Source organism: Culicoides brevitarsis, chromosome 3 (assembly GCF_036172545.1).
Source record: "Culicoides brevitarsis isolate CSIRO-B50_1 chromosome 3, AGI_CSIRO_Cbre_v1, whole genome shotgun sequence".
In the NCBI taxonomy this organism is placed as follows: Eukaryota; Metazoa; Arthropoda; class Insecta; order Diptera; family Ceratopogonidae; genus Culicoides; species Culicoides brevitarsis.
The window spans coordinates 28981044-28993214 of NC_087087.1; the positions used below are offsets into that span (position 1 = coordinate 28981044).

The 12171-nt window shown below is 32.2% G+C and overlaps 6 protein-coding genes across 11 annotated transcripts; 3 read left to right on the forward strand and 3 right to left on the reverse strand.

Moving 5' to 3' along the window:
* Positions 1 to 986: 986 nt before the first annotated feature.
* LOC134835860 (BLOC-1-related complex subunit 6) lies at positions 987 to 2471 on the forward strand. Its single transcript, XM_063850848.1, has 4 exons — positions 987 to 1221; positions 1278 to 1814; positions 1873 to 2033; positions 2097 to 2471. Exons 1-4 carry the CDS (start codon positions 1195 to 1197, stop codon positions 2140 to 2142), a joined length of 771 nt encoding a protein of 256 aa, XP_063706918.1. The 5' UTR covers positions 987 to 1194; the 3' UTR covers positions 2143 to 2471.
* LOC134835862 (HIG1 domain family member 1A, mitochondrial) lies at positions 2276 to 5592 on the reverse strand. Its single transcript, XM_063850851.1, has 3 exons — positions 5414 to 5592; positions 5181 to 5313; positions 2276 to 2683 (listed from the first exon to the last, which is right to left on the reverse strand). The coding sequence occupies exons 2-3, from the start codon at positions 5275 to 5277 to the stop codon at positions 2490 to 2492; spliced, it is 291 nt and encodes a 96-aa protein (XP_063706921.1). The 5' UTR covers positions 5278 to 5313; positions 5414 to 5592; the 3' UTR covers positions 2276 to 2489.
* Positions 5593 to 5616: 24 nt separating this feature from the next.
* LOC134835863 (mitochondrial import inner membrane translocase subunit Tim13-like) lies at positions 5617 to 6343 on the forward strand. The gene is made up of 3 exons (XM_063850852.1): positions 5617 to 5754; positions 5821 to 5971; positions 6038 to 6343. Exons 2-3 carry the CDS (start codon positions 5870 to 5872, stop codon positions 6203 to 6205), a joined length of 270 nt encoding a protein of 89 aa, XP_063706922.1. The 5' UTR covers positions 5617 to 5754; positions 5821 to 5869; the 3' UTR covers positions 6206 to 6343.
* Positions 6207 to 7004, reverse strand: LOC134835861 (uncharacterized). Its single transcript, XM_063850849.1, has 2 exons — positions 6817 to 7004; positions 6207 to 6754 (listed from the first exon to the last, which is right to left on the reverse strand). The coding sequence occupies exons 1-2, from the start codon at positions 6898 to 6900 to the stop codon at positions 6374 to 6376; spliced, it is 465 nt and encodes a 154-aa protein (XP_063706919.1). The 5' UTR covers positions 6901 to 7004; the 3' UTR covers positions 6207 to 6373.
* Positions 7005 to 7036: 32 nt separating this feature from the next.
* LOC134835859 (rabenosyn-5) lies at positions 7037 to 8788 on the forward strand. Of its 2 annotated transcripts, XM_063850847.1 has the most exons (3): positions 7037 to 7051; positions 7146 to 7359; positions 7419 to 8788. In XM_063850847.1, exons 2-3 carry the CDS (start codon positions 7163 to 7165, stop codon positions 8512 to 8514), a joined length of 1293 nt encoding a protein of 430 aa, XP_063706917.1. In that variant the 5' UTR covers positions 7037 to 7051; positions 7146 to 7162; the 3' UTR covers positions 8515 to 8788. The 2 variants fall into 2 exon arrangements, with proteins under 2 accessions (XP_063706917.1, XP_063706916.1); XM_063850846.1 differs by having other exon boundaries at positions 7042 to 7359.
* On the reverse strand, positions 8505 to 11841 carry LOC134835857 (cell division cycle 7-related protein kinase). Of its 5 annotated transcripts, none has more exons than XM_063850843.1 (3): positions 11702 to 11841; positions 9941 to 11568; positions 8505 to 8633 (listed from the first exon to the last, which is right to left on the reverse strand). In XM_063850843.1, exons 1-2 carry the CDS (start codon positions 11733 to 11735, stop codon positions 9986 to 9988), a joined length of 1617 nt encoding a protein of 538 aa, XP_063706913.1. In that variant the 5' UTR covers positions 11736 to 11841; the 3' UTR covers positions 8505 to 8633; positions 9941 to 9985. The 5 variants fall into 5 exon arrangements, 3 of the variants coding, with proteins under 3 accessions (XP_063706913.1, XP_063706914.1, XP_063706915.1); XR_010162230.1 differs by having other exon boundaries at positions 8507 to 8633; positions 9851 to 11568; XR_010162231.1 differs by having other exon boundaries at positions 8539 to 8633; positions 9924 to 11568.
* Between the last annotated feature and the right edge of the window lie 330 nt (positions 11842 to 12171).

Consider the following 12171-nt stretch of genomic DNA (forward strand, 5'->3'; position numbering starts at 1 on the left):
AGCCTAAAATTGAATAAAAAGTCATTCTGAAGATGATTTCCATTCATATTTTCTCAATTTTGGAACAAATAAATTTTATCTCGATTCTTCCTCATGCTGACATAAAATCGAGTTTTTTGTACCAAGTCAATTTTTGACCAGTTTTAAGCCTAAAATTGAATAAAAAGTCATTCTGAAGATGATTTCCATTCATATTTTGGCAATTTTCGAACAAAAAAAATTTAACTCGATTCTTCCTCTTGCTGACATAAAATCGAGTTTTTTGTACCAAGTCAATTTTTGACCAGTTTTAAGCCTAAAATTGAATAAAAAGTCATTCTGAAGATGATTTCCATTCATATTTTCTCAATTTTCGAACAAATAAAATTTTTCACGATTCTTCCTCATGCTGAATTAAAATCGTGAAAAATTTTGCAAGTCAATTTTTGACCAGTTTTAAGCCTAAAATTGAATAAAAATTCGTTTTGAAGATGATTTCCATTCATATTTTGTCAATTTTCGAACAAATAAAATTTTTCACGATTCTTCCTCATGCTGAATTAAAATCGTGAAAAATTTTGCAAGTCAATTTTTGACCAGTTTTAAGCCTAAAATTGAATAAAAATTCGTTTTGAAGATGATTTCCATTCATATTTTGTCAATTTTCGAACAAATAAAATTTTTCACGATTTTTCCTCATGCTGAATTAAAATCGTGAAAAATTTTGCAAGTCAATTTTTGACCAGTTTTAAGCCTAAAATTGAATAAAAAGTCATTCTGAAGATGATTTCCATTCATATTTTGGCAATTTTCGAACAAATAAAATTTATCTCGATTCTTCCTCATGCTGACATAAAATCGAGTTTTTTGTACCAAGTCAATTTTTAACCAATTTTGGGCTTGAAACTGAATAAAAATAAAAAAAAAATAAATCTTTTTTTGCACACCCCTAACCGAAAATTTTTACTGCTATCTTCTGAACACACCCCACAAATTTTCGACTTAAAAACAAATCAAACAAAAATATGAAAAATTAAGTTTTTAGTCATTGAAAATAATTTTAAAAGATATTTTAGTGTTCAAAAGTATGTCAAAAAGTTGTTAGCAGTAAATTTTTTATCAAATTATCAAAAAAAGAGAAAAAAATTGAAATATCGATCAATTTCTTGTGAAAAATTCTTGCGAAAAATGATCCGATTCGAATAAAAAATCATCATGGAAAGCGAATCTAGTCAGAGCTTGGTAAATTAAATTCATTTTTTCATTAATTTCATCTTAAAATCCTATTTTTTTTTCAGGGTCATCCTTCGTCGTCACAATCAAACCCCTTCTTAGTCGACGAAACGGGAAACGAGCCAGATGCTGAATTAGATAACGACAAGGAAGACGACGAAATTCCGCAATGTCTCACCGAGTCGTATTCCGAAATCACTCTGCTCCGTAAATTTTGTGAAAATCCCACGGAAATTGACGACGAAGAAAACGACGGAGCTGCTGGCGGAGCGCCACAACGACAAACACGACCCGACTCTCTAATTGTCGACGAATGGATGAAGCAGATGGATGGCACGTTTGCGCGCGAAGGCAATTTAACGCACTTTGTCGCCGAAAATCTCGAGCAGAAAATCCGACTTTCCAGTCCCGGCGGACGGTACGGCAGCAAACTCACGACACCGAGTGGCACGGGGCATCAGTTGCCGCGGAATTTCATGTCGCATCCGTCGCATCTCACGCAGGTCGATAGCAACGTCTTGAACGACATCGAAATTGAGGCGTCTTATTTGGCAGCCAGTGTCGATAATTTGACAGAGAATTTGCAATCGCTTTTACATTCCGTGAGTTTTTTTTCCTGAAAAATTGATGAAAAATTGAAAATTTTAATTTTTTTTGTAGATTTCATCGATTACCGCCGATAACGTTGATTGCTACAAAAATGCCGTCAACAAGTTGACTGACTGCATGGATGCGAATATCAAACATATGTACACCATAATGGCCAAAACTGAGGAAATTTCGAATGCCATGAAGCCTGTTGAGGAATTAGCCACGAAAGTGTAAGAAAATTTTTGTTTTTCATACAAAATAGCGTTTCATTGCGTTTTTTTCTGTTTTTTCAGACGAGACCTGAAGAAGCTTGTTGATCTTTTCGAAAGTAATTTATGAAAAAATTAAATTTATTCGTCGCTTGCATCGTTTTTTGTGTAATTTTAATATTGTGATATAATTTTTTTTAATTTTTTATTTTAAAAAAAATATAGAAGCCTTTAACGCTAAATAAATATGATTTAAAAATAAATAGTAGTTGTTCATTTATTGATTATATCTCTTTCAAAATTATTTTTTTTACAGTCTATCACACTTACGCACTTAATTTAAACAAAAATTCTTGCCGATTATTAACCAAAAAAAATTTTTTTTATACAAAAATATAATTTTTCCTAATTTTTTTTTAATTTCTAAGGAAAAAAAAATTAAAAAAATAATTTTTGTACTTTATAAAGCAAAAAAAATTAATCTTTCTTGTCGGAACTCTTCAGAAAATATTCATTTGCCAATTGGTAGCCAATGCCAGCGGTTAGACAGGCAACAACGGTTCCTTGTGCAGCTACACGAAGTTGCATGAGGAAGACGCTCGTCGACATTGTTCCTCTGTTTTTGTATTTGTATGCGCCGATGCCCAAAGCGGTAGCTAAGCCAACGAGACCTGTAAAAATAAGAAAATTTTGGGTTATTTTTGAGTAAAAATTGATTTGGGGGAGGAAAAATTTAAAATTTCACATTTTCGTACTCCTCTTAGATCGATAGATCGTTCAAAAATTTATTTTCATAACTAAAAAAATTAAAAATTAGGAATTTGGGGTAAAAAATAATCAAAAATAAATTCGATTTACTCTCATATCATTTTTTAACAGATTCTTAGGAGATATATTTGATATCGAGTAAAAAAAAATAGCTCGAATTTTAAAAAATTTTCAATTTAGCATTCATATTTTCAATTTGGCATTTTTCATAACTTTTGGTCAATTTCAAGCTTAAAAATCATCAAATGGGCTCTCAAGATGAAAATTACGTATTTTTTATTTTTCAATTTCAAGCTTAAGAACCATCAGAAAGACATCCAAAGGCATTTTATTTTTAGTAATAATATTTACAAATTTTTTTTTTATTTTAAAAAATTTAGGAAGGAACATATTTTTTTTGCAAAAAAAAATTTTTTTTCAGAAACAGAAATCAAAAATAAAAAAAAGAAGAAAAAAAAATTATTTACATTTTTTGTTTTTAAATAATTTCCATAATTATCTCAAAAACAAGAAGAACCACAAAAAAAAGAACACGCGAATTTTTTTTCAATTTTAATCAGCAGCTTATGCAACGAGGGATTCTTGATAAAAATGCCATCTAAAAAAGTCAACGTTCTCGATCGACATAAACAAAAAACGTCTATCTACTCTATAAAATTTGACGAAATGAAAACAAAAATTTTTAATGAAAACATTCGACGGATCCAAATAAAATAAGATTCACTTTCGTTTATGAAATTTCGCAAAGAAAACCTGATTTTTAATTCTTTATACGGAAAATAATGATTGTCAAGGTAAACCTCTTTACTTGAGCATAAATCAAGACAAAAAAAATTATCAAAATTGGTTTATCTGAAAAAAAATTCTTTGCACCAAATGCGACAAGAAAATCAAGAAATGATGAAAAATAAACAAATTACTAATTAGGTGATAACTTTTAACAAACAAGAGTTAACCCGAGACTTGTTCTACTGATAAAAAATTAAAATTTGGAAAAATTTTCTTCAATTTTGAAGCTTTTTAAATCATAAGGACTCAAAATCGTTCAACGCAAATCCTTAAAAAAGTAAAAAAAAAATTCTTATATTTACAAGTTGACCCAAATTTTAATTTTAATGAATCCAAACCAAGTACAATTGTAATAATAAAAACAAAAACCGGTCAAAAATGTGAACATTCACTGAAACACGTACACAAAAAAAAGTTTCGTCATCATTTACATCGTCTCATTTGATCGTCAAATGCATGTGAATCGATGCACGTAAGTCAACTACAGATCAGCTGGTGATTTATTTTGGGAAAGCGAGATAAGTTGCACGTCAATGAAATTATTTTCAAGGCCATGACGAAGGAAAGGAAATTTTCCATTCTTCCTCGTGGTTGAAAGAAAGTCTTAAAAAATTGATTTTTATTCAATTTAAGAATTTTCCTGACCAATTAGATGATTTTTTTAGTATTTAATAATATCATAAATTTTCTTTTAAATTAAATTATTTAATTAAAAAAATAATAAAATTAGTTTAATTTAATAATAATAATAATAAAATTAAAATAATAAAATTAATTAGTAAATTAGTTTTATTTAAATTTAAATTATTTTAAAATTCAAAAATAAAAAAAAATAAAATAATATTTTGATTTAAAAAAATTATTTAATTAGATTTTTTTTAATTAATTTAAAAATTTTAATTTAAATTAAATTTAAATTTTATTTTAATTTAAAAATTAATTTAATTTTTTTTTTAAATAAAATTTTAATTTAATTTTAATTAATTTTTCAATTAATTAAAAAGTCTCCCAAACTTGACTTTAATTTTTTTTCTTTTAAATTTCAATATGGGGTCTTATTTATTATCTTCGATTTTAATTTAAGTTAATTCTTCTTTATTTTTTTATTATTAAATTTATTAATTAATTATTTTTTATTATTAAAAAACCCACAAAAATATCAAAAAATTTTCCATTTTATTTTTTTCAAATTTTTTTATGAAAAAAAAAAAATTATAAATAAATTTTTTTATTAAAAAAATCAATTTTTTCGCCTTATCAATATAAGAATTTTAACCAAATTAAATATTTTTACGAGACAAAAATCGACTTTTTTCATTCATTCAAAGCGGCTTTCTCATTCAAAAAATTCAGAATTGTTTGCAAACAATTTTTCCACAAAGCCTTTCACATAATGGTCATAATAATAAATAATAACTCGTGTATTTACTGAGCATCTCGTACCTTCAATACAGAAGGAAACTCACAGAACAACTTACGTAATTTTTTACAAGAGTTTCATTGAATTTCGTCATTATTTTTGTAAATTGTTTTTTTTGAATCAATTTTTTATTTAAATAAAATTTAAAAAAAATCATTAAATTCTTTAAAGAGCTTTTTTTTCTGACTCACCAAAAATCATGAAAGGAGATTCCTTCGCTTTTCTTGCCATTTTCTCCGTTTGAGACTCTTGCTCCCAGTCGAAGGTTGGAGGTACTTGTTGTGCCATGATTTTGTTTTTTTGTTAATATTACTTAAAAACCACCTAAAAAGCAAAAAAAAGTAAAATTAAAGATAAATTCTGAACAAAACGGGCCTCGATATGCAACACAAGGTCAAGTTCATCGACAAAAATAATAAATTACCTTGAAATTTTGCGGTTGATTTGTCAAATTTTTATATTTTTTCGAGTTTTCCAATAATTAACTCCCCAATTTCGGATGAAAATTGTCCAAAAAATCCTTTTTTATTTCGTTAAATAAGAATTTTCGAATTTCACGCTGTATAATTTCACGTCTTACGTCGACGACGACCAAAATACGAATGATTCAAATGTGATACGGGACTATTTAGTACCAGTTTGTATTTCGTTCGTGACTTTTTGGGAGACCATTTCCTCAGAAAATCACAAAAAAATTAATTTTCTAAATAATTTCCGGGACTTTGACCTGCGACAACTGTAAAAAGCACTGCCAGAAGCTTTTTGGTAACCAAAAATCATGAAATTTTAAAGAATCGAGAGCTAATTTTTAATTTTTTGATGAAATTACAGGACATAACCCTCAATTTCAACTTGAATTTGCCAAAAATTAATTAAAAACATGTCACTGGACTTGGGAAATTTGTCATCCGCCGACAAGGACAACTTGATGGAACAAGTGCAACAACAAGTTGCCATCGCAAATCTCCAACAAATGGTTTCGGTAAGAATTTTTCAGTTTAAAAAATCATTGCTGCATGTTACATCACACATTTTTCCCGAATTTCAGACAATGACGAGCAAATGTTTCGAGAAATGCATCTCCAAGCCCGGCTCTGAACTGGATTCCAGCGACCAAAAGTGCTTGTCGATGTGCATGGACCGATATTTTGACACAATTAATACCGTTTCGAAGACTTATACGACGCGGTTGCAACGCGAAAGTGGCATGCAATAGAAATTTCGACCCATTGGACGGCATTTATTCGTTTTTTATTGTTAAAAATTACAAATTATATAGAAAAAAATCGCATTCACACCGAAAACACACGAAAAATGAAATAAAAAGTAGTTAAAATTAAAGAAAAATACTGAAAACCCCTCAAAATTGGGTCGTCGCGGAATGCTATAACGAATTACTGCTAATATTCTCGCTGATACTCTTGTTTGTCGTATCCACAGAGACACTTTTCTCGCCATCCGGATTGATTTTGTCGAGCAGCTGCAGCAAAATCGGCAAATTTTTGTAGGCATCCGTGTCTAAAGGCAAGTCTAGGGCATTTCGCAGTTCGGCAGTGGAACATTGACTCGGATCGTAGGCACTTTCCGACTTGAAAATGTTGCTTGTGTACCGCAACTCTAACGTTTCGAGCAAATCTTGCACCAATCCGAGCGCAAGTCTTCCGTTTTCGGTGCGCAACAAATTATTCAGGGGCGTCTGTTTGCTTTCGCGGATCTCATCGTTGGACGATTCCACTAAATTGTAGATTTGAGCACGAAGTTGCGCCTAAAAAGTGAATAAATTATGAGAAAAATCGATTTCAGATGGACAATGGATGAGGCACGTACCCGAATATTGCGTAAAAAGGCAGTTTTTTCGAGTTTACTGAAGACCAAATTCTTCAAATCGGGATCCTCTTCTTGGTCACTCATGATTTTCTTTAAATTTTTACTAAAATTCAATCAAAATATCTTCAAAACAGGCAAAAACACGACTCGACAGCTTTTGTTTACGTTTTTTGTGTTTGTCATCCGTGGCGTTTTGACATTTTTGACAATTACGAGAGGACGAGGCGCCACTGAAGTAGGTGTTTTCGTCAATTAAAAATTTTTTTTTCACAATTTTGATGAAATTCAAGAGGTTTTTGGTATAAAAAAGTAAAATTAACGAGTTCTAGTCACAAAAGAGGCAATTATGGAGATGGAAGGTCCCAGCAGCGATCAATCCCATAACGAGCAGGGAGCAATAATCGAGGGGTTTTTGTGTCCCATTTGCAAAAGTGATCTCAAAACGATCGAAAAGTTGACTTTGCACGTCGAAAGTATGCATTCCGAGCGTTCTCAGGGAATCGGCAACGATTACGACCACAAAAAGTATTTTAATTTAATTAGGTGAGCATTTTTTTGTTAATTTTTCTTCTTTAATTGACGATTTCCGTCATTTTTTTTAGAAATCCAATTCTCGAAAGGTATTCAACGGAAACCAACACGCTGATAATTCGTTTGAACAAACTCCTGGATAATCGTCCCACGGATCCTGCAGCACGAAAACAGCATGAACAGGGCATCGTGATGTGGCTCGATGGCAAAGATGTCGCTTTGTGTCCCGAATGTACGAAAAAATTCAATTTTGCAAGGCGGCAGCATCATTGCCGGTTATGTGGGAGTGTCATGTGTGACAATTGTTCGCATTTTTTCGAAGTTGACGACGCGAAAATTCTTATAGGGACTCATGATGACGACGATCGGGTACAAAAAAAGCCTCTGAGGGACGAAAAAGATTTGGATAAAGAACCAGAAACGCTCCGAATTTGCGGACATTGCTTACGATTGCTGCTAAATCGAAAGGAAATCATCGAAACTCGCATCGCATCGCATCCAATCAAGCAATTTTATGAAAAAGTGCAAGAAATTAAGAAACAAATTGAACCAGAAATCCCCGTTTATAACATGATAATTAATTCTCTGTATGAAGGCGACTCCATTTACACAATCCAAGACGCCAGTGCCTTACGCGGCAAAATTTTACGCGAAGCCGAGCGAATCGATGACATCAGCAAACGAATTTTGGCAATCCCAAGTCCGGCAGGAAGTCGCGAAGAAAGTCTCAAAAAAGCCATTCGACTTGCGATGATTCGGTACATCAAAGAGCAACTAATGAACATCCCAGAAATCCCGTTGGAAGAAGAAATAAAAAAATTACAACTCAAAAGAACGCAGGATTTGCAACAGCGGATCGAACGAGAACGAAGACTGGCGTTGGAGGCATATGAACGATACGAGCTCCACAGCACGAATAATGACACGGTGCGATCGAGTCCGGCGTCGAAAAAGGGTTCGGCACTGAAAACAGTCGATAATTGGTCGGGATATCAAGATACGAGTGTCAGTAGCAGTGATCCGCTCGTGCAGCAAATTAATATTGTAAAAGCGTACATCAAGCAGGCGCGGGAAGCAATGAAGTTTGAGGAAGTTGGCGCGTTGGAGATTAATTTGCGCGAGTTACAACAGGAGTTGTATCGACAACAGCAGGAAAAGTCTTCGTAAAAATATTCTTTTATTGATAGATCACACAAATAAATCGTTTATAAATACTTGAAACTTAGGTGCTAATGAGAGTACTCTGTGTTTAAGTAACTGTTAAACTTACATTTCGGTCAATCATCCTACGAGAGGTTGGGAAAATAATTGAAAATGTTTTGGATTTCATTAATTTCAAAGTTTTGGCAGGATTTTGAGTGTCGAATATCGTTTAAGGTTCATTTTAGATCAGAAAAGTTCATTTTTAGTACTTGATAACTAATTTTTAGTACTAAAAAATTCATTTCAAAAATTAAAAATTAATTTCAAGTACTTGAGAATTCATTTTTAGTACTAAAAAGTTCATTTAAAAAGTAAAAATTAATTTTTAGAACTTGAGAATTCATTTTTAGTACTAAAAAATCATTTCAAAAAGTGAAAATTATTTTTAGAGCTTGATAATTCATTTTTAGTACTAAAAAAATCATTTCAAAAAGTAAAAATTAATTTTTAGAACTTGAGAATTCATTTTTAGTACTAAAAATTATTTCAAAAAGTAAAAATTAATTTTTAGAACTTGAGAATTCATTTTTAGTACTAAAAATTCATTTTAAAAAGTAAAAATTAATTTTTAGTACTTGAGAATTCATTTTTAGTACTAAAAAATTCATTTCAAAAAGTAAAAATTAATTTTTAGAACTGAGAATTAATTTTTAGTACTAAAAAATTCATTTCAAAAAGTAAAAATTAATTTTTAGAACTTGAGAATTCATTTTTAGTACTAAAAAATTCATTTCAAAAAGTAAAAATTAATTTTTAGAACTTGAGAATTCATTTTTAGTACTAAAAAATTCATTTCAAAAAGTAAAAAATCATTTTTAGTACTTGAGAATTCATTTTTAGTACTAAAAAATTCATTTCAAAAATTAAAAATTAATTTTTAGTACATGAGAATTAATTATTAGTTCTAAAAAATTCATTTAAAAAAGTAAAAATTTATTTTTAGAAATTAAGAATTCATTTTTAGTACTAAAAAATTCATTTTAAAAAAGTAAAAATTTATTTTTAGTACTTGAGAATTCATTTTTAGTACTGAAAAATTCATTTAAAAAAGTAAAAATTTATTTTTAGAAATTAAGAATTCATTTTTAGTACTAAAAAAAATCATTGAAAAAGTTAAAAATTAATTTTTAGAACTTGAGAATTAATATTTAGTACTTAAAAATTCATTTCAAAAAGTAAAAAATCATTTTTAGTACTTGAGAATTCATTTTTAGTACTTAAAAAATTAAATTGTTCATTTTCTGAACTAAAAAAATTAGAAATTTGTCAAAAATGAACCAAAAATTGAACATTTTCTTACTTTTTAAATATTCGATGAAAACTTTCTCTCCGAAATTTTCTCAAAAAAAATTAAAAATTATGAAATCCAAAACATGTTCGACAATTTTACCAGCCTCGTCAAACATTTACACGCAAAATATTTCCTAAAAATTTCCTATTCTCCTGACTTTTGTGAATTTTCCGCCTCATCGGTGCATTCCATCGTAAAAAAGGGATGTTCAAGCGCTTCTTTTGCCGTAATTCTCTTGCGCGGATCAAGTTCAAGCATACGATAAAGTAAATTATAAGCTTCCGTCGGCCACATATCCGTGCCATGCAACGACGGAATGATCGCTGAAGAAGCGCACAAACAATTATTCAATTTTTGTTGGCAGTGTTGACAGTCTTGTAAGTTGCTCGTGTTGTTGCTCATCATCAAAAATGACGACGACGACGACGATGACGTTCCTGGTTTTGGATCTAAAATCTCGTTCTCCGTAATTGGCTTGCGGTTGCTTAAAATCACACAAATTTTGCGTAAATTGAGTGCCGGGCGTTTTTGTCCGATTTTCATGTGACGTTCGAGCGATGCGGCGAGTTGTTTCATGCGTTTGTCGCCGAAAAGTGTCACAAGTTCAGCTAAAGCGTTGAAGTCGTCGTGCGCCTTGAAGAACGGATAGCATTTCGAAAGGATCGAGAGGAAAATTATGCCGACAGACCAGATGTCGACAGCGGTATTTTGGTGCGGATACTTGAGAAGGACTTCGGGCGGGCGATATCCGGGCGTTCCAGCGCGACTCGCTTGCACTTCCTTCTTCACGATGCAAATATTGCACACTTGACTCTTGCCGTAGCAGTAACAAACGTTTGTGGCAGCGCCAATTCCTGCACTTGAGGTTGATCGTGTGACGGAATTTGGGGTTGCGGTACGACGATGAGGCTCCATCATGCGTAAATTGACACTTAGGCCGATGCAAGTTGATTTCACGGCAGTTGCGAGAGGCGTTTGATAGTAACTTGGTAGATTTGAAGCGTTACTCGTTCGAAGGGGACTCTTGAAAATGCTATCTGGTACGTTAATTGACTCTTTTTTCGTGGATTTTTCATTATTTTTTGGCTTTGACTCCAAACAAATTCTTTTACTTGGCGGTTGTTGCCCCGAATTGCTCGTCGTGACATTTTCATTCTCATCAGAGACTTCCTTGAGGGGTCTTTTTTGTGTTTGAGACGATGTCGAAGGCTTACTTTCCTCCTTTTTGTACTCTTTCACTTCTTGCGCAAGCCCAAAATCAACCAACATCCACTTTTGGTCGCGTCGATTGTACAAAAAGTTGCTCGGCTTGACATCGCGATGGATCATGTTGAAGCTGTGAACGCGTCTCAGAGCCAGCAGCAGATTTTTCAAGTACAACCGTGCCTCATTCACACTCATTTTGTCGAAATATTCGTGAAATTTGTCATGAGCCAAGTACGGCATGATGAAAGCAACCTGATCCTGATGTCGCACACATGCCTCGATGCCGCCCACGTTATCTACGCCGCCGATATTCACGAGACACTTTAACTCTTGTTCAATTCGTTTGGGGCTCGAGGTCGGAATGAGACGCTTTACCGCGAAAAATCGACGATTTTCACGCGAAATATGCGCCTCAGACTTCAAAGATGCCAAATAGACCGAGCTGAAGGTGCCAGATCCGATTTTTTTGTGCAAATTTAGGATCTCATCGACGCCAGGTATTCCGAAAATGAGCTGCTTGTCTGCGAAAGAAAAAAAACAAAACAAAGAATTAGTACAGGCGCCATACACAAACGCAACAATGACAATGAAAAATCTCCGGCTTGTGTTTATTTACACGAAAAATTCGCGGAAAATGGGCGTTTTCGGACTTACTTTCAGCTGGCTTGGATGCAGCTTTGTCCTTCATACTGAATTCACGGACAAAATTTCAGTTTTACATTCTAAATAGAGGTTAAAAGTGATGAAATGTCGTCTTTGGAAATTTGAATGTTTTGGGAGCGTACTGCTGTGTTTCTTCGGGTTTGTTCTCGAACATCGTATCCAACTTTCAAGTTTTTTGTACAAGTCGAGTTTTTAGTTCCAATGGTTAACTTTAGGGGGCGAATGGAAAATTTTTATAAACAACGCAAGTTGCTTCGACTGCTGTTTATTTGCGAATTTTACTCAACTTACTATCGATTAAATCCTGCAAAATCGCCCTATTTTCAATGACGATAACGTTTTTATCCTGTATTCTGCCTTACCTGTTCTCTGAAGCTACATGGGGGCATAGTATGATGTCAATACTCGAAAAGATAAAATGATACGAGACTTGGTGAAATGCCGGATTTTTTATTAACTTT

Bases quoted from the DNA above. Each gene is read 5' to 3' on its own strand.
- LOC134835860 (XM_063850848.1), top strand. From the start codon at position 1,195: ATGGAAAGCGAATCTAGTCAGAGCTTG. The intron at 1,222-1,277 runs GTAAATTAAATT...TTTTTTTTTCAG, and splicing joins GCGAATCTAGTCAGAGCTTG to GGTCATCCTTCGTCGTCACA. The intron at 2,034-2,096 runs GTAAGAAAATTT...CTGTTTTTTCAG, and splicing joins GAGGAATTAGCCACGAAAGT to ACGAGACCTGAAGAAGCTTG.
- LOC134835862 (XM_063850851.1), bottom strand. From the start codon at position 5,277: ATGGCACAACAAGTACCTCCAACCTTCGACTGGGAGCAAGAGTCTCAA. The intron at 2,684-5,180 runs GTGAGTCAGAAA...TTATTTTTACAG, and splicing joins ATCTCCTTTCATGATTTTTG to GTCTCGTTGGCTTAGCTACC.
- LOC134835863 (XM_063850852.1), top strand. From the start codon at position 5,870: ATGTCACTGGACTTGGGAAATTTGTCATCCGCCGACAAGGACAACTTG. The intron at 5,972-6,037 runs GTAAGAATTTTT...CCCGAATTTCAG, and splicing joins ATCTCCAACAAATGGTTTCG to ACAATGACGAGCAAATGTTT.
- LOC134835861 (XM_063850849.1), bottom strand. From the start codon at position 6,900: ATGAGTGACCAAGAAGAGGATCCCGATTTGAAGAATTTGGTCTTCAGT. The intron at 6,755-6,816 runs GTACGTGCCTCA...TTCACTTTTTAG, and splicing joins CCTTTTTACGCAATATTCGG to GCGCAACTTCGTGCTCAAAT.
- LOC134835859 (XM_063850847.1), top strand. From the start codon at position 7,163: ATGGAGATGGAAGGTCCCAGCAGCGATCAATCCCATAACGAGCAGGGA. The intron at 7,360-7,418 runs GTGAGCATTTTT...CATTTTTTTTAG, and splicing joins AAGTATTTTAATTTAATTAG to AAATCCAATTCTCGAAAGGT.
- LOC134835857 (XM_063850843.1), bottom strand. From the start codon at position 11,735: ATGAAGGACAAAGCTGCATCCAAGCCAGCTGAAA. The intron at 11,569-11,701 runs GTAAGTCCGAAA...TTTCTTTCGCAG, and splicing joins TGCATCCAAGCCAGCTGAAA to ACAAGCAGCTCATTTTCGGA.